The 27,892-nt window shown below is 51.5% G+C and overlaps 1 protein-coding gene across 1 annotated transcript in view; it reads left to right on the top strand.

Annotated features, from left to right (window-relative positions):
* Positions 1-27,892, top strand: part of IGDCC4 (immunoglobulin superfamily DCC subclass member 4) — an 81,487-nt gene that overhangs the window by 15,341 nt on the left and 38,254 nt on the right. Inside the window, exons 2-4 of the mRNA XM_082768785.1 lie at positions 14,199-14,528; positions 21,516-21,657; positions 26,221-26,354. Of these exons, the coding sequence (XP_082624911.1) occupies positions 14,199-14,528; positions 21,516-21,657; positions 26,221-26,354 (606 nt within the window). The remainder of the gene's footprint in view (positions 1-14,198; positions 14,529-21,515; positions 21,658-26,220; positions 26,355-27,892) is intronic.

The following is a 27,892-nucleotide window of genomic DNA, read 5'->3' as shown; positions in this document are numbered from 1 at the left end:
GTTCAGCGGCGGGTTGCCTGCTTTCCGTGGATGAAAAGGTCAGATCTGTTGCCTGGGTGGTTATGTGGAAAGGTTTTGTTCTGGAACAGCCTGCTCCCCGTCAGCTCCTGGCTGCCGAGCTGCCAGGCGCGGCTCTAAATAATGTTTTTTTCCTGCCTTTTCCTCATCAGTGTGTGCCGGAGAGGTATTTGCTGCCTGCTGCTTTTTCTCAGCCTTGCCACCGCTTCTGTTGCGCCCAGGTAACTGCGAGCATCGACCTGCACACAGGGGCACGTGAGGTCCCTCCTGTGCCTACAGCAGCCCTTTCCCACTTCTTTTGGGGTCACAGACCCTCCCCAGACCTTCCCAAAGGGTTGGTTTCCTCTGCCGCAGCCCTACTGTGGCAGAGGGATCACAGCTATGGACACGGCTTGAGGTGGGAGGTGCACAAACGGACCCAGAGACCAGTTTGGTTTTTTTTTAGGGTGAACACATTCATTTAAGGCTGGGAAGTCCTGAGTTGAGATCAGCAGCTTGGGCAAACTTTAAATGCCCCAGTTTTGAGCCAGCTGTACTCGGAGTTTGGTTTTAATCACAAGTTTTAACAAATGGAGTCTACTGGAAATGTTCTCAGTGAAACACCCTTGTGATTTTTGTTGTTTTTTTTTTTTTTCTCAGAAGCCATTAGCTGTCTTCAAGAAACAGTTTTTTAATTGGAGCCATGATAAAAGCAGAGCGGCAGTGGTTGTGTTGGAGCTTAATTTATTAAACAGCTTTGTTTTTTAATGCAAAAAAAAAAAAATCTGTAAAGAAAAAAAGAAGCTGTGCAGTTTAAAAACTGTCAAAATAAAACCTCCAACTTTGAAGTCTTAAAATACTTTGGGAAATGCTGAATGTTTTTGACTGGTTGTATGGAACAGCTGAACTGACTTAACTGGAACAAAATTAGAGGAACAAAGAGGTTTTGTTTGCAGAGTGTATTCTTTGCCCTTTGACAGCGCTGTCTGGCTCGCAGGCTGAGGTACAGGAGCAGGTCCCCGTCAGCGTCCCCCCTGGGCTTTCCTAGGACAACTGCGGTGTGCTTCGAAATGCAGGCAGGAAAACTCCAAAATCGTTTTCCAGGAGGCAGCATCAGGTCCCCGTGCGTGTAATTTTTACACCGTTGTGTGCTGGGGGTCTCCCAGGGGAGTCACAGATGCTGGTTTTGTTCGCAGCTTCTCTGGGGCTGCATCTTCCACCCTCAGTCCGTGGGAATCTTGTTGCTGGTTTCAGTACGCCAGAATTAGGGCTTTTAGGGTCTGAAATAGTTCTCTCTTCTTACCAAGTAGCCAGCTTGTAGGAGTGGTAAGTTGTAAAGTAATCCAAAAGTTGCCTTGGCTGCCCCTGTGGCTGGCCTGAGGGCCCTGGGGTGTATTTCCCTGTCTTTAAGGCTGCCTTGATCTATTCTCAGGGCACTGAACAGAGTTTATTTCACATTATTTCCCCCCTGAGAGTGATGGGAAGGTGTCAGAGGACGGGAAGCCCTGTGTGCCAGCTAAAGCCACGAGCAAAACATCATCTGGTTAGCAGCAGCCTCGCTGGAGTCTCCTCCTCCAGCCTGCAGCGCTGAAGGTCTTCGCGAAGAGGTGGGACTGGAGGTAGGGCCAGCCCTGAGATGGGCTTTAATTAACGTGACGATGGCAGGGAGCTCTCGGGGGCTGATTGGCATTCACTGCAGCAGGCAGCTGGCGTGCTGTGAGATGTGGCTGCTCAAAACTGTCTGCCAGCCCTGTGGAAGAGGGTGCTAGCTCTCTAGCACGGGTACCCGAAGCAAATACGTGTTTACCTTTTCCATCGCTGCCCCGAGCCAGGCACAAACTTTGTTCATCAGCATTTGTGTCCCTTTGACCTGCAGGTCCTGAGTTGCAGCCCCGGTGCTCTGCCGGAGCAGATGCCTGCTGAATTTGGTAGCTTGCTTAGAAATAAGCATCAGCGAGATGTCAGAGAGGTTAGGCTCATTACTCGATCTCATTAATTCTGTGGAATACCCTGTAGAGAATATGTTAATATCCTTATTCTGTTGACATATATTAACATATATAATAGTTGTATAATTGTTGCTAATAATTGCAATAATAATAAGCTTCTTCTCAGAGACAATCAAAGTGGATATTCAGATGCCCCCATAGGCGCTGTTAAATTCCCGCTGCTGTACAGGAAGGTGCTGCGTGTGCACAGCTTTCTGCCTGCTTCTACCTGTGAGCAGCACGATCCTGGGAGGCCAGATTTCACAGGTATGGGCAAATGCCTTCCTCTGTGCTGGTTGGATGTGTCGGGCAGCTTGGGTCAGAAAGTTCCTGCGCTTTTAGCTGGAAATTACTGTTCCCTACCCTGGCATTTGCTGCCATTCAGCAGAAGCACGGTGATTTGATGTGTGAATGCTCCTATTCCACTGCAGTGGTGGAACAGTAAAAAACAACAACAACAACAACAACAAAACATTGCTTAGGCCAGTTCTGCTTTGCCTTACAGAAACATTACTGGCTGTGATAGTCTCATCTCGGGGTATCTTCTCTTAAAGACCTCTGACTCGAAGCTTTGCAAGTACCTACCCCAGATAAGATAAAACCTCTTACTTGCACCTGCTGTATTTGTCTACACAGTTGCTATCCCATTAGGCCAAATCCTGCCACGTGAATTATAAAAGAAAACCAAGGGGTCCCCTCATTTTCAGACCCCTGAAAGAATTTGAAGGCAGGTGGAGCTGGACAGCTTCTGTATTAGGATGTTGTTCTGTTTCCTTACATCCAAAAACAGCAACAAGCACATGGAGAGCAAAGATTACACTGCAAGGCTTGGCTCAAAGGGAATAGCTCTGTATATATTGAAAAATCCCACCCTGTGACACATCAGAGAGCCAGATATGGGGTGACAAATCAGGAATATGGCAAAGAAGGAATATCCTGGATTGTCCAAAGAAAGATTAACTTCTCAAGCCAGCTTTCACTGATGCAAATTGTCAACCACTGTGTTGCAATAAAGAGGGGAAATAACAAACTATGAAGTGCTGACTGGTAAAGGGGGAATCATCTAAAGTGCTTCGTGTTGCAAGAGTTCGTGAAAATGGTTTTGAAATGTTCTGCTGCATTTACCTTACCGAGGCCAGTTCTGCCAGCTGGCAGGTGCTCGTGGCACCGCATCGTCCCGGGGATGTTTGGGGTGTGCTAGAACATCCCGTCTGTGTCTCAGCACCCAGAGCAGGTTTGTAGTGCCACCTTGCCACCTTCCTTTTTTTTTTTTTTAATTTAAAAAAATCATCCAAGGATCCTTGTAAGCTGTGTTCAGTGAATGTTTCATTCATTAAGCTTGTAATATACAACACAGAGGCAATTTTTCTTCCTTCCTAGGGTGACCCCACTGCTCTGTGTTGTAGTTCCCTTGTATCTGGGAGCTATATTCCTTTGCCCCATGTCACAGCTCCCGGTTCCTTTATGAATTGCTCTTTCTTGATCATTCTTCTGTGCTTATCCTTACCTGTTTGTTTGGTTTGTTTTTTAATAGTCTGCATTAAGGCTGTGATTTCTTTGCATCCTGGGCTCAACCTTTATTTTTTGTGCAGCATCTAATGCACTTTTGCTTTGATCCTACAGCGAGACCACCCCAAACGAAATCACCCAGCCTGCAGTCCCTATTGTACTAAAGCTCAGAGGTTTTGATTTTCCCATTTTTTGCCAAGACTCTGCTGGGCCAGGTCCAAGGGGTGAATTCGGGCACCGCCCAGCTTCTCCAGAAATTTGGTTCCAGCTCCTATCTTTGCATCCTCTTCCCTCAGCCTAATTAAAACCTGCTGTAACAAATGCTGTGAAGCCAGCTGCAGCGCTTTGGCAGGTAACAAACGCGGGGCAGTGAAACCTCCAGCTAATCCATCCGTGCTATGAAGTCATAAGAATCTTGTTAATTTTTAAAAAGCCCTTGATGCCCACTAATCCAAATCAATTTTCATTTCTTTCATAAAGTCGTGCTTCCATTTAGGCTTCAGCTAAGAATTACAGCTAATTTGTTCGATTTTATAACAGTATAATTGAAAAAGTGATTTTAATGTCCTGGCAACCATATTCCCTTTCTTTGGTTGTTAATGAAAGAATCCATTAAAGTTAAATGATTTGGGCACGGATTCAAGTTGAATCGCCTGAATATTCTAGGGGAGTGTTTCTGACCATCTGCTGCTCTGTCATTGGCGTTTGTTGTAAATGGGACCGCGAGAAGGACTTCGCAGGTCTTGTTCGAGCCATTAAGCGTAAAATATCATTTTAATTTTCTGATCTCAGTGTAAATAGTGGAAACACTCGGGAGAGTTGGTGCCGTTCTGGTCTGCGGTATCCTGCGCTCGTAAATATCTCCTGAGCTGTGCTTCCACGTGCTTTTCGGGGCTCTCGCGGCTGTTCTGATCGCACCGCATCCTTCGGCAGCACGGTGCAAGTCCCTTTTAATGACAGGCGAGGCAACGGGAAGTGGAGCCCGAGAAGGGGAAAGTGCACGTGTTGGAGGAGCGTTTCCCCGCTGCCTGCAGTCCTGCCCCTTGTTTCTGTCTGGCTGCAAACGGAGCTGTGCGTCCTGGTGCAGGGTTGGTGAGTGTGGACAGAGACAACCAAGAAATTACACCGGCTGTTGTCATCATCATCCTCCTTCACAGGCCTCATACACCCAAGCAAGGGCAGATTCAAAGGGCCTGTGTTCTCCTTTCCCTGTAGCACACCCTTCCTTGTGTCCTTGTTTTTGAGCTTTCTTGCACTCCTTGGTGGTGCTCACCATGCCCACCCTGCTGGGAAGCAAATTGGGCACTGAACTGCACCGTGTGGTCCCCTGGAGACTGTGCTGGTGTTTGCCAGGTTTGTGCTCATGCCTTGGAGTTGGGAGAGTCTTTGGGAGCAGACGCTGTCCTGCATGGGAAATTACAAAGCATGGCCCAAGTTCTGGAGGTCTTCAAAAGCAGAGGTGGCCAGGATGTTCCTTCACTCTGCAGCAGGGCTGCGTGGGACATTGGTTATATCAGATGATCTTGAAATTCTTTCATAATAATGAATTCGTTCAAAATTCTTTCAAAATAATACAATCCTTAATGATTGTATGATTTTGCCTATATCAGCCTGAGGTGCAGAGGCTGAAGCATCGTTGGTTGAGAGGATACAGGTTTATTTGGTGCTAGCTTCAGCCCTGCAGTGGGGATGTTGTTCCATCCCTCTGTGCCTTGATTTGTTTTTTTCCCAAGGTTTGAAGTTGGATGTGCTGCTTATTTTTTTCCTCTGTAGGGTAATGAAGAATTGACAGATGAGATACTCGCTGTTGGAGCTGAATATTATTCCATTTATTGTGTTCTTATTTATTTATTTTCTGAGTCATAAAGTCACTAACTGAGAGGAAACCAGCCACAAAATGTACTTGGAGTTTTAATTATAGCCCATAGGTGGAGGATCTTTGTGTATTTTGTCTGATAATATTAGTTTCTAGTTAAGTGACTATTCTCAAGAGGCATAACACTGAAGATTGTATCGTATTGCATGTTTTTAGCTATCTCAGGCGTTGAAAGATGAAAGTATATCCTAAAAATATGCTAAACTTAAATAGTTCAAGTACAAAAATAGATAACATTGTACCAGGAGATCGGTTCAGAGTCTCCTGTGATGTTTGCAGATCAAACGTGGCGATGATGCATGAAATAAAAACAGGAACTTCTGCATCTAACAGAACCCAAATGACTGGATTTCCTCTCTAACATCGGCGAGAAAATGCCAAAAGTAGTTATGTGTTTAAATGTTGCCCACGAAATCATGCAAATCCGAGCCAGTCATTTTAGCTTGATGGAGCCCTTTAAAATGGCAAATATCAGGCTTATTCAGCTCGGCAGCAAAATTACAGTTACCTCGGCAAATGGGCCTTAGACTGTTAACACCAGCAGATAGCAAAAATAGCATTTAATAACTTTCATTACAGTTAGTGTTTCTAGGGCTTTGGGGCTTTGCTCTTTCAAATAATTTACATAATTTGCAGGTACAAGCTGCTGTGCCAGACTGTCCATCTGATTCTCTCTCTGATCAGAGCATATTAATGCACTTGTTTGATGGTCTGTTACCAATAATTACCTTGGATTGCATTAGGAGCATTTCCAACGTTGCAGCTGGTCTGTATTTTTCGGTAAGTGTATTTCAGGGCCCAATTACAGGACTCTGATGCGTTATTGTTCCAGTGTGTTTGTTCAAGCTTGTAATGTTAATCTGCCTCCACACTGTACATTTACGAACGCGAAGCCGAGGCCCTGTCCTGAGCTCCCCGTGCGTCCCACGCTTGCAGCAGCTTCGGCAGAGATGCTCTCAGCTGTTCCCTCTTGGCTTTTCAAGAGGAGCAGGGTGACAGCTCGGAGGAGGAGGGTTCTGCAGAGATGTTTGCACGCCGGGTGCTTGGCGTGGAGCAGGTGGGAAAGGGGCAGAAGCAGCTCAGCCCTCCCTGGTTTGGGCAAGGTGGGATTGCGAAGTGTTTTTCAGGGGTTTTAGCCTTTAACTCTGGCACTTCAGTAACTTCTTCAGTGCAAGGAAGGCTGCTGCTGATGTTACTGGGGCTGCTCCCCCTGCGCTGCTCCCAGCAGTGGGGACAGGACCTGAAGAAGGCTTGGCTTAACAAGCCTAGATTTTAGCCTCCTCTTGCCTTCAGCTGCTGTTTCAAAAGCCTTTCTGGGGTCAGAGAGGAGGAAATAACAAGGACTTAACCTTCACGAAAGAGTCAAGCACTTCAGCATTATGATTGCCATTGACAATTCAACGCAATGAATAAATTATTGCTGCTATCGATTTGTTTCATCTTTCTGGACCATTTGTTTGCAGGAGATGCATTAGAATAACACACACCTCGACGAAACTGAGCTCTGCTGAGGGCTGGTTTTGCATTTATCCCTATCTGGTAGTCGTCATCTGTAGATAAGGGGCTTTGGCAAACCTGATGATTGAACTGAAGCGTGAGAGCACTTCTTCCTTCATAGAAATCAGCTCTAGCCTTTGATGGGCCACTTTTGAGTCAGCAAGGTGACATCCACCGTGGGTTGGTGGCTCTGGTCCTGGGCAGCTGCAGCTGGCTTCAGCATTAGGGGCATCAGAAACGTCCTTAAAACCACTGGGATGGAAACCTTTGCTGCTGCTTTATTTCCTTGATGCCTGGCGCGTGGTATTTATACTCAGAGCTACTCGTTTACCCGGGGCTTTGGCAGCTTTTGCTTTTTACCGAAGTGAATCTAGTCATTAACCTATTTACCTTAATCACAGCTTTAGATGATAACATCAAGCTTTGCGGATGTGGTGTGTGAGCAGTGATGTGGCGTTGTGTTTGGTTTAGATAACGCCTTTTTTTTCGTGCCATCCTTTCTGCTCCTGTTTCTAACCGGGGGTTTGAACAGAACAAAGACGAGGGCCTCGTGCCCAGCGTGGCTCTTTAGGCAGAGCTGCATTTAGAGCCTGCTACAACAAATTGATAAGTTGTGATTAATTTAACTTTTAAATGGCAGGGCTTTGTATACATGTGAAAATATAATAATGGACCGCTATGATGGCTTCGGATCAATGTCCCGAAGCCACAAAGCCTCGTGAAGAATTGTGAGAGGCAAAGATCCTTATAATTAAGTGAAGCAGAGCTGTAGGAAGAGGGTATCTTTGTTGGCAGCGTGCTCCCTCCGCTGGGTTTGTTGCAGTAACCGGGCTGCTTTCACCTCTCCAGCGACCCCACGGCTCACCTGCTCGGATGGATGCAGTTAATAGGGCTTGGGTGTGTTTGCTCCCAGGTAGCACTTCACTCAGAAGACTGTCTGGACCCCGATCCTCTAAAAACTTCAGAGCAAGGCGCTGCGACCATCCTACAAATGTCTAAAATGCAGTTCCAGAGCTGTCATCCCTCTGCAGCCATCGAAACCAGCCGAGTTGGTGGGACCAGCCAGCTGCTGGGCATCTCCACGGGACCGTGCTCACCCTACAGCGCTCACCCTGGGTTCGTACATGTTTGGGGACACGAGGGGCCCTGCAGCAGCTCCGTGCAGGGTGTGCAGGGCACGGCACCGTACCGAACCCCTTGCACAGGGGCAGCCAGCATGGGGCGAGAGCGCTGCAGGCACCCGGCTGCTCCTTTCAAGGCTGGGCTCTGCTGGGTGACAGGGATGATCTGAGAGTCCCTGGCTGCCAGCTGGATAAATATCCCTGCAGCAGTGGGAGGTGGTGCATTATTAAATAAACCACCAGGCCCTGCTACGTGCAGGAACAGGGTAAGGCCTGTCCCCCGCTGGCAAGGGCTGCTCAGCGCTGGGATCGCTCAGCTGCGTGTGGTTACCGAGTGCTAATAAAATGAGCTTTCCAGCAGCCCCGAAGGTACTTTTAGGAGCCTCCTGTTCCAGAGAGGCTGAGCACAGGCTGTAGGTGTTGCTTTCTTATTTGCAGCTCGCTCGTGTTGCCTTACGAGCTGGAAAGCTCCAGTAACATCTGGTGGTGGTGCTGGGGAGGGAACGTGAAGATCTTGACCCCTCCGTCTCACAGGTCTCGTTACAGCTGGGTGGAAGAATGTTTCCTGGGGGGGAAAAATAAAAAATAAATAAAAAAATCTTGGTATTTAGGTGCACAACTGATCTTTCAGATGCTGGTGGAGATCATGGAAGTTGTATTTTGGTGAACTGGAGCCTCTGACCCCACAGCTCCCTTGGCCCTGCTGTTGGTGCTGCCGGTGCTGAGTGCTCAGGGTGCAGCCTTAGTCTGAGATCTCCGTCCAGATTTCTTTCTGGGTTGCTCCTTGGCAAGTGCAGTTGCCCTAAAACGGGCTGAGACCAAGCTATTGACTTTTTAATTGTCAGTGCATAAGCTTCCCGAGAAGAAAGAGGGCTTTGTGTTGCTTTCATGGGGACATGCTGAAGTATAGCTGCTCTCTGACTTAGACAATGGGAACTTAAAGATTTTCTACGGCTCTCAGAGCATCTGAAGAGCATCAGCAGAAGGTGACATTGCGGCAGAATAATAGCACAGTAGTCGGCTTGTTGATAGGAAAACCCTTTGGAAGCAATAACTCCGGTTTTCCTTTGGTGCTGTTCACTCCCACTTAAATGAGATTAATTGTGCTGTTGAGTTCCCCGAGCTCAGCATCCAAAATAAATACATAAATTAAGACAGGCGACGGCGCCGAGGCTTTAACTGCGCCTTGACTCCCTGCCACCACCCGCGGGGTGCGGAGGGGAGGGAGCAGCCCTCCTCCTCCTCCTCCTCCTCCTCCTCCTCCTCCTTCCCCCCCTTAGCGCTCTGCATCCCGCAGAACACACACGACGAGCAGCCCCCTGCCCCGTCCCAGCCTTTTTCCTCGCTCCTCCTGGGATGGTTTTCCTTGGCCGGAGCCCTGCAAGGTGCACGAGGCGCTCCCAAAGCTCCAGATGTGCTGGGGATAGGAAAGGAGCTGGCCGGGCTCCAGGCTGCGGGACCTGCAGGAAAACCGCCGGCTGCCAAGAGCTCCAAGTGATGTCAGCCCTGGAAGTGTGTCAGGTTCGAAACCCTTGGACTTTGCTCCCTGTGAAGTATTAATCTCCCAAGGCCTGCGCTGTAACGGGTCCTGTCTGGCTCGGCGCAGCTTTGTTTGCTTTGGGTTGGAAGCGTTAAAGGGTTTTTTTTTTAGGGGGGGAGGCGCTGGAGGCTGTCCGCGGGCTGGGCTGGATCCTGGCCCCGAGCTGATCCTGGGGCCCCGCTCAGCCCTGTCTTGAAGCTAAGGTCTAAACCTTGTCAGGGTGCCCCCAAGCCATAACATCAACACCTTGTTGTTGTAGCAGTGTTTTGGTCACGGTGCTTTTACTGAGTCAGCTGATGGAACAAATCCATCCTGATGCCAGCCGTGTGAGATGCTCTACGAAGAGGCACAGACGCACCGATGGCTCACACAGAAGGGCCTCCCCTTTGGTTTATGCCAGCGTGGTTTTGTTTTCCAAATAATGACCAAAACACAACTCCTCCTCCTCCAAACACAGCCTCGCGTTGCACAGTACCCTTTTATTTGCTCGTGCTGCCCAGCAGAGCTCAAGGACGACGCGTTTACTGCCGATAGCCTTAACTTCCCCACAAGCATCTCACTTGTCTGCGTCCTTCCTCCTCGGTTTAGGTGCTGAAATCCCAGGGAAGGGAAATAACCGTACGTACGAGGAGACAAGTGGTTTTCTCTGCTGGTCTGAGCCACCGAGAGCGAGCTCCCACCTGATTTATGGGCTCGGAGCAGCGCGATTCTTGATGGGAAAACATTGCTCTGAGGGTCTTGCCTCTGACCGAGTAATTACACGTCAGGAATCTGTCAAACCTCGCTGTGCTGCGAGCTCGTGCTTCACCTGGTTATTTATAGCCCCGTAAGCGTGGAAAGCAGAGGATTGATTCTTTCTCCCCTTCGCTCGATGCCTCCGTCTGGTGTGAAGGGAAGGAGGTCGCAGCAGTGGGCGCTGGCGCTGCGTTGGGATGCTTTGGGAGGGGAGGCGTGGGCTGGAGGTGTCTGCTTTGGGGTTGCTGCAGAGGGCAGGGGACAATTCTGTGCCACGAAGATTTCACATCCTGCGTTCATCCGAAAGGCCCCGTTTCTTTTTTTGCCACTCAACAGGAGGCTTTTCCATTTATTTGGCTGGGCCTGGACAGCGGAGGTGGATGGAGCGGTAATGGGAGCAGAGGAAGTGATGGAAGTGGATGTGGGAGAAGACCATTTTTCTCTTGGGCTGTTCTATTTATTTATTTATTATCGCATAAAGTATCCTAAGTATTAGCAACAGGGGAGAGAATAAAATACCCCTGCAGAGCTGGGGCCAGAGAATATCAAAGCAAAGACCCTCCACTTCAGGGCACGTTAATAATGTTTCAGTTCCTCCACAACTGTGTGCGTGCATATATGTGCTCTCTGTACCCATATGTGCACAAATATTTATTTGCACGTATATTTATAGTCTCAAAGCCACTGCTGTCTGCCTCGTTACAGCTCAGCAATTTGCTGGGCTTCGTGGGGCTCGGTATGAGCTCTGCTGGTCACCTGGAAGGACTCAGAGTGCTTTGGTCCTCTCTCCTTGCAAATCCCCTCTCTGCTTTTGGCTCCTTTCTCCCCACTCCCCGTTTTGCCTTCCAAAGAGTTATTGTGAGATGTTTTCAGTTGTCTTAGGTAATTTCTGGGTATCGGTGGGCTGGCACATCTGTGATACAAAAGCCTGCTTTGAATGTCCGTGCAGTGTCACCCTCCTTAGGGGAACGCTCTGCGGGGTTTTGTGGCCCTCAATTTAGAGATCCATGAGCCAAAAGCTTCCAGATCTGCCGGGCTTCAACACTTGAAGTTGCATCCAAGAGGAGCCAAAGGCAGCAGCAAGCTCTGCAGCTCCATGGCACGGGTCTGTAGCCGAACCACCTCAACCGGTAAGTGGGAAGGTTTCTGGCTCAGAAACCCAGCTCCGTGCTGCCGACATCCCTTGGAGGAGCCGTGTCTTCTGGATGATGGAGATGGCTTTTCTGGGTGGTTTTCACTGCATTTGTTACTGCTCCGGTACGTACGGAGCTGAAGGGGAGCAGGAGGCTGCGCGTGGCTGGGTGTTGGAGCAGGGTCGTACCCAGTTCTGTCACCGGGAGATGAAGAATGGAAGTTGGAAACAGTCGGCAGCTTCTGTAAGCACTTAACATTCCTGATTTCGTTTGTCTTTGATCTCGCTTGGAGTAGTTTTACTCCCTTCTGATCCTTTCCCTTGAAAGGGCTTTTATCTCATTGTCAGGCTGGCTAATTTAGTGCGGTGTTTTGAACCAGACCTCCTCCTACGTTGTCAGAGCCTGGAAGGTATTTTTTTGCTTCATCAGGGAGAGCTTCTGCCGTTCTGTGAACACCGTAGGGCCGCAGGCTTTTTGCAGTGCTGCTCCAACTGTGTGTGCAAAGGGCCTGCCCCCCAAAATTGCAGTATTTTGGGGGGGATCCTTTGCCGGTCCTTTCTCCTCCCTTGATCTAGCAGAGCGAGGCCTGAACCAGCCCATCAGGACGGCGTGGGTGAGCCCTGCAATCTGGCGCTGAGTTTTGCCCCTTTTTTCTTTAACATAAAAACTCTGGCACTGAGTTTTGCCCCTTTTTTCTTTAAGTTCCCCTTTTTTTTCTTCAACATACCAACTAGAAGCCTGGACCCGGCCAGGTTTTGCCTTAGAGGAAAAGAGCTGGGCGATATTTAGGGATATAGAACCATCACCGTGTATTTTTAAAAGACCCAAGCGTTTCTTCTACCGCGATGCTGTTTTTACTTCGCCGTGAGCAGGCTGATATTTAAAAGACTGAAGTTTGAGAGGCTGATAATTGCTTCCTACCGACCTGTGCTGGCGTAGGAAGCAGCAGCGCAGAGCTCGGCTCTATTCCTGGCTCCCTGAGCCAGCCAGCTGCCCCTTCTCGCTGCACCTTCTGCAGAGGAGGAGTAATTTCAGCAAAATGCCATTTTAATGGCAGTCTGAGGGAAACAGAAAATAGGACAGAGACTCGGGCTGTGCTGCTGAGTGACGAGGAGGAGGGCCTGGCACGGAGCATGAGCCCGTGGAGGGTCTGGAGGGGCAAGGACAGCCACTGGGTGCCTGGTGGCACAGGGGATGCCCGTGTTTTGGGAAGCTCTGTGAGGATGAAGGCGAGAGGAGGCGCCTCCAGCATCAGTGCCTGTGGTGCTGGGGCTGCCCATGGGTTTTCCTGGCAGTGGGGTTTAAAGGAGGAGGCAAGGGGCCGTGCACTTCTTGGGAATTTGCTCCATGCTTCATTTTTCCTGTTTCATGCAGTTTTTTTGCAGCGGCTGTTCTGGATGGCAGGCTCCCAGTGGCAGCATCTTCCCAGAGCGCCCCTTCAGCTTTGTCCCCACTTCTTCTGGCCTCCCGTGGAGTCAGTGAGTGAGTTTTGTAGCTTGCTGTGATCCTCAAAGGCCTCCACAAGCACGGTGTGGCTGGGGGCTGCCTTTCGGTGGGTTGCTACCAGCAATCAGGGCAGGTCTGACGTGTACCTGTCCCTATCAGCTTGGGTGGGCACCGAGCGAGCCCCGAGCATGGGCAGGGCGAGCTCCTTCCCTCGGGGGCACCTGTAGTCCCCGACACACGCCTCGAAATTATTCCACCTCCCCGCACGTGTAATTCTGCGTGTCATTGCCCCTAATTGCCCGCTTAACACACGCGCCTTTAAAACGCGGCCCTTTTATCAGCAGTAGGTAGTAGCAGGTTTAATAGGGTGTTTGAATTCCTATAAAATTAATCTGTAGCCTTCTGCGATAGGAGACGGGCAGGGAGCCATGTGGTTCGTATCCAGTGTTGATAAACTTGTTATAGAGGCAGGAAACATTTCTGATTGGAGCGGTGACAAAATAATTTGGAGCGGAGCCATAAAAAGAGTGGATGGCGATGGTTTGAGCACGGCAGAGATTGAAATTGCTGGTGTGTGGAAGCAGCGCTGCCAGCTAACATTGACTTAGTGTCTCTGGAGAACTCTAACGGCAAATGCATTTTATTAATGGCAATATTCTTGTAGGAAACGCCGAGCCTTGTTTCGGAGGTGGAGCTCTCCTGCGGGGACGTGGCTTTGGAAATGGGCCAGCCCCGAGCCCTGCTGAGCTCCTGGCTGCAGCAGGAGGGGTGCCTGAGGGCAGCAGGGAAAATGCATCTGGGGCATTTGTTTTGGGTACGGGGCACGTTGTGAACCATTCTTTTGTCAGCTTTCCTTTGAAATGAAAATCCCACGAGGTGAACTGGGAGGTGCTGCTGTTCTGGGTTCCCAGCTCTTCCTGCCAGTTCTCCCTGAGGACGTTTTGACCCATTCCTGCGTCTCCTCTGACCCAGTTTGCTGTTGGCACGGGGTTCCCAAGCTGGGCTCGAGCACCCTGGCTTGTGCTAGCCACCTCCTTGGGGGCTCATCAGCCTTCGAGGAGGTTGAGGTCTGCAGCACGTGGGAGGGAGCCCTCGCTTCTCACGGGCAGCTCTGGCAGGTGAAGGAGAGGTTGGGGCTCTTGCAGCATCTTGGGTGTCTGCTGCTGCTGCTGCCCTGCCACCTTCCTCCAGGTGTTCCTCTCCGCTTGAACCCAGCGTGGAAAAAGCAAGCAGGGAGAGAAGAGGCGCCTGCTGGGCACGAGGGGGAGCAGCAGAGGTGGTGCTGGCTGTGCTTGCAGCCCGAGAGATGTGTGATGGAGAAAGCCCCAAGGAACCACTGTCTGTTTTTCTTTGCAGGGAGGCTGCTGGAAGGGGATTCTCTGGAGCTGAGCTGTAGTGCTGGACCCGCAAAGGTGATACTGGAGCCCAACCAAGCCGTGGTTTTGGACTGCAACCTGGCCCCTGTTGAGCAGGTGATCAATGTCACGTGGAAGAAGAATGGCTTTCCGGTAGTGGAGCAGGAACATCTGCGTGTGCTCCCGAATGGATCACTCTTCATCTCGTCCCAGGCTGTGGCAAAGGACAGCAAATATCCCGAGAGGGCAGGCGCTGAGGGTAATTACTCCTGCGTGTCTCACAGCTCCCTAGGGGCTGTCACCAGTCAAACGGCTGCTGTCAGATTTTCAAGTAAGTGTGTTTCGTGTTTGTCTTGCTTTTCCTCTGGTCTTTGTACAGACCGTTACCACCCAGAGAGTTGAAGATAAAGTCTGTGAAGTGAAATTGTATTAATGACGCGTGGGTGGGATTTGGGATAGCACCCAAATTAGCTGTGATGTGTCTCTTGACCCACTGTTAACATCCTGTGCGACTCTCCCAGGTAAGTGCCATCAGCCATGAATTAAAAACAGGACTCTGCTCACTCTCCAAAAGCCAGCACTTGTTTTTGCAGGGAAATCAACACTTCAGAGCCTCGAGTCAGCACTGTCTGCATGGGAAGGTGGCTCTGAGAGCTCTGGCAGCCGCAGCCAAGGCCGTGGCGGGCTTATTTCCCCCTGATGTAGATGAGGAGCACTGCCTGGAGTCTGAGCATCGTCTCTTTTATCAGAATTGATCACTGAGAGGTGGGCAAGTGGAAGTGGGTGGCTACGTGAGGGCAGAAAGCACTGGAAACAGGCCAGGCTGTACACAAAGGGGTCCAAGTTCCCCTTTGTCCCTGCTTTTGGTCGCTAGCTTAGGTCTTAGGTGCTGGATTTGGCCATACACATCAGCCTGTCCATCTGCAGGTTGCTCTTGGTCTCCTCTGGGCTCCTGGTGAGCAGGCAGCACAACTTGGGAAGGGGCACAGAGGAGATTTGGGGACTTGGATGGCGTGCCCAGGGCAGAGCCCAGCAGCTGGTGCTCTGGGAAGCAGGTGAGTGCGGTAGGTGCCAGAGGGTTTGCTCAGGTGTTGCTGCAGGAAGAATTTACTGAATTCAAGGGGAAGAGCTCGACAGTGAAGGGCAGTGCTCAACAAAGCTGGGACAGGCGTCTCTGTGTGTCAGAGAAGCTGTGTCTCCTCTTGGAATTAAGGCTTTGTTTTGAGGTGAATCTCCCTCTCTAATGGAAGAGATGAAAGAGAGGGCTCTTCAGGCTGGTCTGCAGTTCAGACTCAGAACAACACTCTAAGATCTGAACTGCCGAATCTTTGTGCAGCGTTCAAGAATAAAATTCCTTTCTGTGCAGAAATGGCTACCGGAGCTATTTTAACTACGTGAGTGTCAATAAATGATTCCTTGACCTCCCAAACAAGAGAGGTTGGAAGATAATGCAAGCACAGAAACGCTTCTCTCTAGTCCAGCTGCCTACGTAAATGCTGCTGGATGCAGTTGCACGGGGCACCCTGAGGTGCAGGCCTGAAATATGTTTCCAGGCTTGGGAAATTGGGGCTGAGGTGCTGCTGAACGTGTTCAGGGCTGTTGTAGGTGAACGTGCAGAGAGGATGTCCGAACATCCACGTTACACCGTGATGTATTTAACATTTGGGTGCCCCAGGCAGGGGGCGCAGGTCTGGCCAAGCACATGTGGCCACTGTGAGCATGGCTGTAGGAAGCAGGAGTCCTGACAGCAGCCGAAGGCTTTGCCAGGTCCGAGGATCTCTCAAAAACAGGAGGCAGACTGAAATCACCTTTCCCTTCCCCTGCATTTTTCCAGAGGAGCCAGAAACGAGGAATTTCAGGTCTCTCAGAAACGAGGAATTTCAGGTGAGCTCCCTGCAGCTTGTCTCTCCTTGTGCGTACTCACATCTTACTGCCATCTGCACGGGAAGGTGCTGCTCCTGTGGCAAACACACGCACCTGATGTACAATATTCATTCCCAGAGGGAGAGCAGCGAGGGAACTGATTAATGAAATGCATCTCGGGCTGTGTTTTTTCGGGGTTGGGCAGAAGCGCTTGCCGCATTAGCATTCAGCTGGTGCAAACGAGGATCCTGAAGGCTTTTTTTCCCTGCTGGCTGAATGCAGCAGTCTGCCCAAAGTTGTTTACGTGTGGATGGAGTTCTTCTTTGTGCTGACTGCCCTGGGCACTGCTGACCAGCACGAGGCAGAAGAAGCAAACCCGAGCAGCAGGAAGGCTTCGTTAGCCTCAGCCCCTGCTCCCGACCCGGGCAGGAGATCCTGAGCTGGGCTCTGCGCTGCTCAGTGCTGCAAAGACAAGTAAGAACATTTGGTATTCATAATATCGAGTCATCTCCTGTGGCTCTTCATGCTTTGAGTCGTTTCTTTGTTCGTTCAGTCCTTGCCCCGTGCAGGCAGAGTACCAGGAGGAAGCTCCGGGCTGGCCCAGCGCCTGCTGCAGTGGGTGTGCAGGCAGTCCTGGGGGGACTGGGACACATCCTGCTGGGCTCCCCTGCAGGCAGGAGCCCCGTGGAGGTGGGGATGAGCTCCTCTCCTCCTGCCTGCCCGTGCAGTGCCTGGTCCTTACCGGCTTTATTCAGCAGTGCGTGCAGGAGCTAAGTGAAACGAGTGGCCTTTGTCAGCGCTTCTTCTACTCCGCTGGACACGGTGGAGTCAGCTTTGCCCTCCCGATAGCCCCAAAAGTGAGGGCAGCTCTGGCATTTCCCCAGGTGCTGGTTCCCAGCTGGGAAGGGAAGGCGTCAGGCCGAGGTGAGTGGGGAGGCTCACAGAGGCAGATCGGAGCAGACAGACGGCGTCCCCGGAGAGCTGGATTGACACAGGCTGCCCAGGTGACAGCGGAGCGCCAAGAGGGATCACCAAGTTGTGGGTTGCTGGAGGTGGTTACGGAAACGGAGTGAAACAGGGGCAAAAACCCCACGGCTCGTTTGTCTGACAGCAGCTGCCAGAATGCATAAGCCTCCCGTTACACACGCAGACAGGAAAACCGTGCTCAGCCCATGCTTGAGCAGTCAAGGTGGCCTCAAAGGCAGCCCTGCTGCTGTCGGAGTTGCCGAGAAGACGTTCACGTGTGTGACAGGGGTGCAGCCTGTCACCTGGGGCACGCAGGACAGCGTTGGGCCAGGGCTCGGATTGCTGGGGACAACCACAGCCGGAGGAGGAGGCCTGGGGAGCGCAGCCCTTGTGGGACAGGTGACGGCGGTGACTGGTGGCTTTGCCACGCGTGGTGGTGACCCGGTGTCTTGGCCACGTCAGAGCCTTCCAGGGAAACCTAGAAACACTGCGATGACCTCCATCCTTCCCCTTCCACGTGTCAGCTCGTGTTGTGCTGGATAAACGTGCGACACAACAGCACCCTGCGGCTCTCTGCTCCTCGTCCCCGCCTACTGAGACCCGTGTCACCGACCACAGCTCGTGGTGGTGGCAGGAGGAGGGACTGAGGGGTCTTGCTGAGCTCTTACCTGCTCTGTGTGCAGCCGGGGCGGCTGAGGAGGGAGGTTTGCAGGCTCTCCCCCCACGTGGAAACACCAGGGGCGTTGTTGTAGTGGTGGGAAGGTGTAGCTTTCTACCTGCTAATAACTACATCGGCGAAGATTTGTTAAAGCTGTTAATTTAGCTTAAACATTTTGTGCGAGGGAGGTTCTGGAAAATTACAGTAATTGTAGCTGTCAGATGAAGACGTCTGCTGTGCCTGCAGGGAACGGGCCCGCACCGCGCGGCGCTGGCAGCAGCTGACGGCGAGGTTTGGTGTTGCTGCAGCTGGCGGAGCAGCCCCAGCAGCAAGGAGTGCACGTGGACGCCGGTGCTCCTCTCCCCGAGGAGAGCTGCTCTCCGTGATGCACTGCGTCTGAGAGAACGGGATTTGGGCTTATCAGAAGGGTTCATTTTATGGGTTTGATGCTGTTTTGTGGATTAGGTGCGGAGCTGAGTGGAGACCTGTGCGCGGAGCCAGGTCTCGGTGGGGGTCTCTGCCTGCTTGCCACCACTCTGGGCAGAAAACTTCCAGCAGAGAACTGCACGAGCTCTGGAACATCATCGGTGTGACTTCTGGATGCTGTTTGCAGTAGGTGAGGAGCTGGCATATGTGTAGAGACAGAATTGAGCCCCACAAAGCTGGGCAGCACCGGTCCTGTACCCCTCCAGCCCTGCAGCCTGAGCTCTGGCTCTGCCTCCTCCACCCTTCGGGCCGTGGCAAATCGCCCCTAGGGCTTCCTGCACGTTTCCCTGCTGCCTCCCCATCCCATGTAGCCCTGTATGTGGTCTCAGCGGGGGCTGGAGTTGCCCCCACCTCAGAAACACCGAGCGATGATAAGGAAAGGCATGCGGGGAGCGAGCACGTGGAGGCTCGGGGGGCAAAGCGCTGTGGGAGAGAGCAGCAGGCTGGTTTCAGAAGGCCGAATTCCTCGCATAGGCAGCATTTTCTGCCCGGGGTGTAGTGTTGCTGGCTGGCAGCTTTTCCAAGCTCGGGGCCTCCTGTGTGGATCAGCCCGGGGGGGAGAGGGGGAGGGCGCTGGGCTTCCCGTGCTGCCGGCACCCCGGGCTGGGAGCCTTGGCACCGCGGCTCGGCTCCAGCTGGGTTTAAGGTGCCAGCAGCAGGGGGAGCGGAGCAGAGCGTGGTGCTGTGGCACGGTGCTGAGGGCGAGCTGTCCTGGTGCTCTTCACACCCGCAGTCTGACATTTTTCCCGAGCACAGACCCTCCCGAATAACCCTGGGGCCCTGGAGCGAGCTCGCAGCCCAGTCCTGAGCCTGCGCCAGGCGTCTCCTGCTGCCTCTGTTCCACCCGGGCACCCCTTCTGTGCACAAAAGACCCCAGGAGAAGAAACTCCTCTTCCCTGTCCCCTCCTTCACCCATCAGTGCGTGGCCTTCGCAGCCGGGCTCGTTCAGCTCCTTCCAGAGCTCTCAGAGCCTTTTTTTCCCAGCCTGGCATCAGCAATCCCCACGGGCCCTACCCTGATGCTATCAGGGCACAGCAGCAGAGCTGCCCGGTCCCCAAACCCCACCAGCAGATCCTCCAGGCAGGGTTTCCTCGGCCTCGCTGGGGCTGAAGGAGCCGCGCTGCTCCTGGCCGCCGCGCTCCCTAATCAGGGTCACCCTTTAGTCACGCTCCTCCACACCCTAACGAGCAATCCGTCACGGGTGCATTTCTTGGCTCTGGGCTTTTGAAGAGCCGGGCTGGAGCCCAGCACAGCAGGCGTGTGGGGCTGGCGGGAGGCGTGGAGCAGGCTCTGGTTCTCAGCAGCGAATTTCAGGCTCCGGCAGGTGATGGGGAGGAGAAAGGTGGCGGCTTTGGGACAGCTTTGTGCCCCTTTGTACTTCGTGGAAAAATAGGTGGAGGTAAGTCTGGCTTGGCGGCCATCCTGCATCTCCTGGCACACTGCATACAGGAGATGAAAAAAAGAGTAAGGAGCTGCCTGCTGTAAGTTACGGAGCCTTTTCACTGCTGCTGCTGCTGGTGGCATCGCTGCTCACGCACACCATGGGCTGCATAAGCTGGAAACTTCGGGACTCCATCCTATCCGCTTGGATTGTGCCACTTAATGAAACAAGTGACCTGACTTGGGGCAGAGGGAACAGATACCGATAGGTTTAATCTGTTTAGGGGTGTTCCTGCCTCCCCTCGTGACATTTCCAGGCGTGTTGACCCTTCAGAGACTGCCAAAGTTCTCTTTTTTACACTCGTAGGATGAAAAGAGCGCAGTGGGACAGAGCATTAAGGACACCAGGAGGAGGTGGTTTGGGTGATGCCAACCCGAATGTGCTCTTGCATTTGATGGCTTTTCTTTTAAACATTTGGGTCCAGCAAAATACACTAGTGTGAGCTTAAAAGCTCATGCAGTTCTTGGAAATCATGCCGTGTTAAAGTGCTCTGCAGAGTGTATTTGAAAACACTGAAGCCGTTTGCCCAAAGTGGGGCCTTACGCTGATTTATTTTTCAGACTTTTCCAGGAAAAGGCTTTTCGTTGCCATTCGTAGTGAATTGTAAAACTACACTTGGCAGACAGCTGGTGGGAGAACTCAGCCTGCAACTGTTGCAGAGAGCAGTGAGTTGCTTTAAGCAAGTGATAACTGGTTAAGTTCAAGAAAAACACTAATGACACTTGAGAATACGCTGGGGTTAAAATGGGGCGCGTAAAAGCGTTTGATTTTCGACGTCGTCCATTCTTCCTCAGGCTAACACTGCGATGAACTCTGTGTGTGTGTATCTGTGATGCAAAGAGAACAGAAATGAGTGGGTTCTGTAAGATGTGAAGTCGTGGTGGTGTTGGGAAGAGGCAGGGGGACAAGCACATGCTTGTGGGGGACCAGGAGGTCACCAAGGGTCCTTGTGTTTGTTGTGCCACGGTCAGGATTCCTGGTGCTCGTGTTACAGCACCGCTGGAGGATTTGTGCTGCTGGGTGGCGTTAACAGCAAAGGCGGCTCAACAGAGACTTCTCCAGCAGACCTGGCTCTTGCTTTGAGTAAGAATTTCAGCTTCTGCTCCAGCCGAGGTGCCCACGTGCGTATCCAAAACCGCGTGTGGCTGAGGTGCCGTGGGGTTATGCTACTGATGGGTCGGATGCTGATGGCCACAGGGGGACAGCCTCCACTCTGATAGCAGCAGGGTTTTGCATGGACAGGGATGAACCTTGGAGAGCATTGGAGTGGTCTGGCCTGTGTGAAATCCATCCTCGTTTTCTTAAGAACATGGCTGTTTGCATCCCCACGTGCTCCGGCCATGAGATGCTGCCACATCTCACCTGTTTGAGTGGGCTAAGGTTCATTTCTGCTCAGCAAAGCTGTTCCTGCCCTTACGATCTCAGCCTTGTCTCCAGCGTTGTCAATCTGGGGCAGTTTTGTGGAAGTTGACATCTGGCTTTGGTCTTCCTCCTGCCTTGTTTTGATTTGGGCTGTGGGGGTGCCACAAGGCAAGGGGAAACTCTTGCCTCTCAGGGCATTTCCCCCTCTTTTTTCTCATTCTGGGTGTCATTCTCCAGTGGAGAAACTGAACAGACAAGGAAGCGATTTAGAAAAGCAAGTGGCCAAACCAGCTGATGGTCTCTTCTCTCACAAAATTGCCTTCGAAGGAGAAAATGAGGCAAGATGGAAATTTGCACATGGAAGCATTTCAGTTGCTGTCCTTAGGACCGCTGAGGGCTTGCAGGACACAGGAAAAGGAGAGATTACATTTCAGGCTCTTTCACAGATAAAAGCTTTCCTCTTAAATCACGCGGCATCACAGGTTTGCGTTTCTCAGCAGGATCTCGAGCCACTAACCTTCCCTCCTTTCTTCTTTTCCCAGCCTTATCCCGCTTTTTCCAACAGCCGGAGTCGCAGACAGTGGAAGAAAATGGCATGGCTCGCTTCGAGTGCCGGATCGAAGGGCTGCCCTCCCCTGTCATCACCTGGGAGAAGGATCACGTAGCCGTTCCACAGGAACCTAGGTGATGCTCTGATTGTTTTCCTGGGTTAGCTCGAAAAAATAAATCTGAAACGTGACTGCTTAGGATGTGGAAACCCTTCATAAAAGGTAGAATGAGGAGAAAAATGATAGACCAGGTATGAACATGAAAAATGAAGTGCTGTAAGAGCAGGTGTTGGAGGGATTCATGCTTATAGGTTGATAAAACAACAAAATTAAATAAGTTGTTCCCCAAATATCATCCAACCAACCAAAAAAAAGCACCACCAACAAAACACCAACCAAACCGTGCCCTTTTTTGTTACTGATCTCTTGTTCTGGAACCTTTGCCGTGATGGACCAAGTGCTCAGTCTATAAAATTGGCTGATTGGGTAGAAGCTGGCTAATGAGCAAGGTAATTAAACGAGGCCTGGGCTGCAGTTTTCCCTATCAGCCACTTTCTCCTAATCTGGAGTGCTGAAGGGAGACAGAAGAGTGTGCCAAAGGGCAGACAGCAGCATAAACCTGAGTGGAGAAACTTGACATCGGGCCAGTTGGTACCGCACGGATCCTGCACCCTGGGAAAGCCCCAGCATTTGGCACATCCTCTCCTGCAAATTTAAGTGGGGTAGAAGTTTTTTTGGGGCTCCTGGCTTGAGGAATATTTCCCCATCTGACTGTGGGGTGTACCTGACAGAGCTGTGATGCCTTTTTTCTTTAGATTTGGTTGTGGTCTTAGAGCCAGTTTGTTTTTTTACTGTTGTCCCACACGGATCTGTGTTGGGGTTAATGACTCTTCTGGAGCTCTGTGTGTGCTCGGTAACCCGGGTGGCCTTGCCATTTATTTTATTCCTATGTATGGAGGTGATCTAGTGACAGTTCCCGAATTTTGCTTGTTTTCTGGGGGAGGAAAAGATAAGAGTCCCTGCAGCATGATACCTTCTATTAAGGAAAGTCAGCTACAGGCAAAGAGAACAAACGATTAGCTGGGTTTTAGCTGGTCTGTAGACATCATCCCTGCAAGGGATCAGTGACTGCATTGCCCTTTAGTTCCTAAAATCTCATTTGTTGTCCTGGAGAAGGAGCAAGGAGCTGTTTCCCTCCCAGGAAAGCCAGTCCAAGAGGCAGGAGGAGAGGGGGTAAGGTTTAGGAATAATTTTTCTACGAAAACAGCTTCTGTAAGAATAATGGCTCGGATCCTTGAGTATGAAGTGTGGTATGGAAAGGTTCGTAGGAAGCTGTTGCTTTGTAATGAGACAAAAATTAATTAATTAAAAAAAAGGTAATAAAAAAAAAAAAGGGTTGGCAGAAGGAAGCGTGCTGTAGATTGGGCAATGGCTTTTTAACGAGACAGCTGGATGGATGTCGTGAAGGTACTTGCTTGGAGATTGCTTTCAACACGGGCAGCCTGAAAATTGTTTTCCTTGTAAAAAACAGACCGTAATCTCTGGCTGCAGATCTCGCTTTTTAAATCGCGTTTTAGCTTTTAGCTTATATCCTTTTTCAGAAGGATTTGCGTTTTTTGCTGCTGTCTGGTTGTTGTTGTTGCTGTTGTTGGATTTAACGTAACCGGCTTTCGAAGGAATGAAGTGAATTCCAGGAACCGCTGGCTGCCACCCAGCCCTCTCCCTCTCAGCTCTGCCCCATCGCGCCTGAGGACCAGCCTCTGACCGCTGTGCGCTCCCTCCTGTGCACGTGGCTGATGAGCCCGGGAAAAAGCCCTCATTGGGTTAGGTAGGCATCGGGATGATGGCTTCGTATCCCAAAACAGCACCCTCAGATGTATGCCCAAATGCTGCAGGTACAGCCTTTCAGACAGTGCTACGATATTGGTGCGTGTGAAGAGGGATAGAGCAATCACAGCAAACTGGAAAAAAAGCATAATAACTATTTTTGTTCTTTTTTTTTTGTTTGTTTTTTTCCTGTGTTGACCTTGCCGTTGGGCACTCTCTTTGGCCTTTGCCTTTGGGTGCAGGTGCTAGCACGGTGCCATCTCAAAGGTCTCGAAGGCTGAGCTTAAAAACCACTTAAACAACCCAAAAGGTATGGACGTGTTTATGGGTATTTTCAAAATACCTTTCCCACCCTGCTGACGTTCAGGGCAGAATCCAGCTTCCATATGGGAGTAAGACACAGAATTCTTCTGCAATTCTGTCTCTGAAGCACTTAAAAAAAAAAAAAAAAAAAAAAAAAAAAGTCTTAAATCTGCAGCAGCTGCTGAGAAGTGGCTTGCAGGATCTCTCCAGACTGCAGTTGTTTTGGGGTGTGTGCTGCATCTTTTGGCATAGGCTCTCCTCTATTTTACATACTGGCCGTGGTTCACACGAGGCTCCAAATTGCTGATTATTTCCTCTAGAGCCCAGATGAGCACTTGCTAAGAGCTGGAGGTCTTCGGAGGTCTGCGCATAACCACGTACCTTAGACCACACGGTCTGCGGTCACAGCATCTTCTGTCGACGTTGGGGCTAAGTGAGGGTTTTATCTTCATGGAGGGCTAACTTCTGCCGTGTGTCAGCAGTGCCTTGATGTGCTTGGGTGCACCCACGCGGCTCTGCAGCAGCGAGCAAAAGCAGCCTTGGAGCCTGCAGCAAAGCAGCAGATCCCTCGCTTGTCCTGGGGTGCCTTAGCCTGTATTGTGTTAGCCTGCCAGAAAGGATGTGGCAGCAGTTTCTTGGGGAGAAGGTAAGAAAGGGAATGGTGCTGTTCACGCTGGAATATTCTCTGCTACACACACGGTATGGACGTGGTCCTGAGCAGCCTGGTGCAGCTGATCCTGCTCCGAGAGGGGAGAAAACTTCAGATTTTCAGAGGTCGCTCCCAACCCCGGTGATTCTGTGATGGAGAATTGGAGGCTCTCTCTTGTGGCTGGAAGATGCTTTGCCTACTGCTTGAAATATCTTGATATTAATTACGGACTCAAACAGCAGATGCACGACAAAAATAAATGCTGTCACAGTGGGAAGCTTTCCCTCCGCAGTGCTGACAAGATGCAAATATTTGTCTTCCTTCTCCCGTGTCCTGATGAGGCATCCTGGTAAGGGCTTTCAGGATACCACCTCCTTTGAAGTCTCTGGAGAGGGATCCTGAGCAAAATGTGTCTCTGTAGGCAGCGAGAGCAGGGCTTTGGGGATGTGGAGCAGCGGCCCTTGATTATATGGGAAGCTTCACCAAGACTGCGTCCTTGAATCAAGCTGTAGGATCGTGCACACAGTGCCAGCATGGTCACAGGAGGAGCTCTGTGAGCTCTTCTGCTTCTGCATCTGCTGCCCAGAGAGCAAGAAGCGATGAGCTCAGATCGCAGCAGCTGAGGTCTGGGCTAGGCTTGCAGCTGGGATATTTATCTGGAGCAAGCTGCTTGGGGTGGGGACGGGATTTCCATTGCTGGAGGTTTGGGACCACGAAATGAGTGTTTGCAGGAGTGGGTGTGCTGTTGGTGCCCATGGCTTGGACACGGGGTGGCTCATTTCTTATTGTCCCCCCGGCTCCGTGACCCTTGCTCATGGATGCAGCTGTCTCAGCACCTGGAGAAACCACAGTTATTAATGTCAGGGTTACTTTCAGGGATCTTCATGGATGGAAGGGCTGGCATCCGTGGTTATAACATGTCTTTGTGCTGTTCCTGTGGAAGCTGCTATCCCTCCCCTCAGCAATTGCCTTTGAATGTGTCCTTTTCATAATGAAGACTGATAACCTAGAGCTGCCTGTCAAAGCTCGGCAGCTCTGTTTATAGAGGCTTGCAATTAAAAATGGATCTCATATATAATTAAAAAGGATCACGTAGGCTTTGCGCCTTGCATTCAAGAATAAAGAGGCTGCCATCTAGGAATCCAGGCAGAAAATGGAGATGCTGACAGCCAGCTCCTACTTTTATGCTAATTGCTAATCATCTGCTTTGTTCGCTATAATGCAGCAAGGATTGTGTTCATGTTGGGAGCCGTGTAGCCATTTCACTCCGTGGAAGTGTTCCCCGGTAGCGCCCCATGGGCAGACGGGGGGGGATGCTGAATGCCTGGGTGTGAGTTTGCCAGCTCGTGAAAAGCCAGAAATTCTTGGAAGAACAAAAGCAATCGGCACAGCCCAGGGATGGCGCAGTTTCAGGCAGCTGCTCGGTACAGGAGCGGTGTCCTGGCTGCTTGGAGCTGTGAAGGGGCATCTGATGGCCACTCGTGGAGACGAGGAGCAGCAGGAACAGGATGCTGTGCAGAATTCCTTGCGATGCTTTTCACTCTGGCTACCAAACCTTTGTGAAGAGCAAGTGCTGAGGCTGGTCAGAGCAGACCGTGCGTGTGAAGGCACTTGGACAATTGGGGATGTCTGGAAAGCTGTGTGTACCTAATTGTTTGCTGCTGTCCAGTTGGTTTATATCAGCAAAGCCCTGTTAGCCTGGTGTCCTCAAAGCTGATTCCGTGTTGTAGAGGCTCGAGTGCCATGGGTGGGTCTGTACCTGGTTGGCTCGAAGGTTTCCCAGTCCCACTGTGCTGTGGTTACCAGGTCCTAAAAGCGATTTGTCCGTAGGAGAAAAGGCAGGAGAAAAGGGCTTTGACTGATGACAGATAGCTCAGGCAAGGCATAGCCTATCTCACATTTTTCCTTTTGTTCTCTCAGGTTTATAACTCTTCCAAACGGTGTCCTCCAAATTGTGGACGTGCAGGAGAGCGATGCTGGGGCTTACCACTGCGTGGCGAGCAACGCTGCCCGCAAGCGCTACAGCAACGACGCGGTGCTCAGGGTGCTGAAAGGTAAGGGGCAGAGCCTGCTGGGCTGGGCCACGCAGCTGCTGTGTGATGGAGAGCTGAGCTGACACGGCGGTGAGAATCTCTCCTGCCCCTGTGGCTCTGCGTGGGGCAGCGTTTGGCCAAAACTTGCAGAGAAGGCATTTTAATAAGGATTTTCTCTTTGCTGTGTTGGGGTCAGCAGGATTGGGGCAAGGTATTGCCACCTGGGGGTTGCAGCTGGCTGCTGTGGCCAGCCCCAGGACCAGGCAGCTGAGAGTAATAAAGGGTTTGTTTCACTCTGCACCCAGGGATTTTCTTTTACAGGTGGATTTTAACAGCAGTTATGTGCTAGGGCTGTTAGAAAGGGTCAGGCGCCCTGCCTGCACCTCGGGGAGGTGCAGTGGTGGTGTGATCTAAGCTCCAGGGGCCTCGGATGGCAAGGCAAGCAGTGGCACGGACAGAGGAAGATGCTTGCCAAGCTAATGAGAAGCAGAGGACGGAGTAATTAGCAGGGCTGTGTCTACCCCAGTGTTGTCCAGAGGAGCTTCAGCACACAGACACCCGCCCAGCACGCCGTGTCTGCCTCGCTGGCTCTCCGCCGAGCTGGGGGGCAGGCTCCAGAGATCCTCCTGCTATTTGAGAGCACTCTCAGCTGGGCTTTCTGCTGGTGACGCAGATGGAGCAGGGCTTTGCATGCGAGCTGTCCTTCGCCTCCCGATCCGGGCCTCAGCCTCGGAGTGCATTTTTCTCTGTAAACCAAGAGCACGGTGGGCAAGTTGGGGCACGAGGAGGTAGCTGAGAGCGAGCGTGAGTGCAGCGGGGGTCTCCAGACGCTGGCATCCTTCCCAGCACTCCCTGGCTGCCTCCCCGGTGGTGTAATCCCCTTTTGCAAAGTGGCAAAACCCCCGGGACTGGCTGAGCTGTCCCTTCCCTTGGGACGCTGTCCTGCTGACCCCGATGAATTTTGTAGGCACACTTAACCTTGAATGCTCCAAAATGCTTCCCAGCCCGTTTTGTCTTTGTCTGGGGTTGTATTGCTTGGCACGCTGCTGCCAGCCTGTTCTCCCGGAGACGCCTTTGCTCTTCATCCATCAGCAGGGAACGTAATTAACGGGGGCCTGCGAACGCACCTCTGATCAATGGATTGTGTCGTGGAGGCAATCCGTGAGGAATCTGCGGAGAATTTGGGAGCAGTTGGGCGCTCTGCATCCATCTGGCAGCCTCTGCCAGATCCCCCGTGTGCTTCGTGAAGCTGCGAGGCAAGGGGAGGGCTCGCTGAGGGCCCCTTCCACAGCTCCCGTGTTGGGTCTGGTTCACTATTGATAAGTAACATTGATCAGGCCACAGAGGTGAATATATCGTCCTTGGCACAATAACTCGCTCTGCATAATTGTGTCGTGTACTCCGCGGTGTTTAATCTGCTTTGCAAATGGAGGCAGTGGAAGAGGTTAAACGGGGAGCGTTCCTTCTGGAGCACCAGCCGGCCGAGCAGATTTCTGCCTGGAGTTCTCGCCCAAATCTCGCTTCTGCAGCACCACACCACCCGCTGGCTGCAAAAACAA

The sequence above is a fragment of the Aythya marila genome (assembly GCF_965140915.1).
Source record: "Aythya marila genome assembly, chromosome: 11".
Taxonomy (NCBI): domain Eukaryota; kingdom Metazoa; phylum Chordata; class Aves; order Anseriformes; family Anatidae; genus Aythya; species Aythya marila.
The sequence above is the reverse complement of the archived record's forward strand: the minus strand, read 5'-3'. Positions and strand labels throughout refer to the sequence as shown.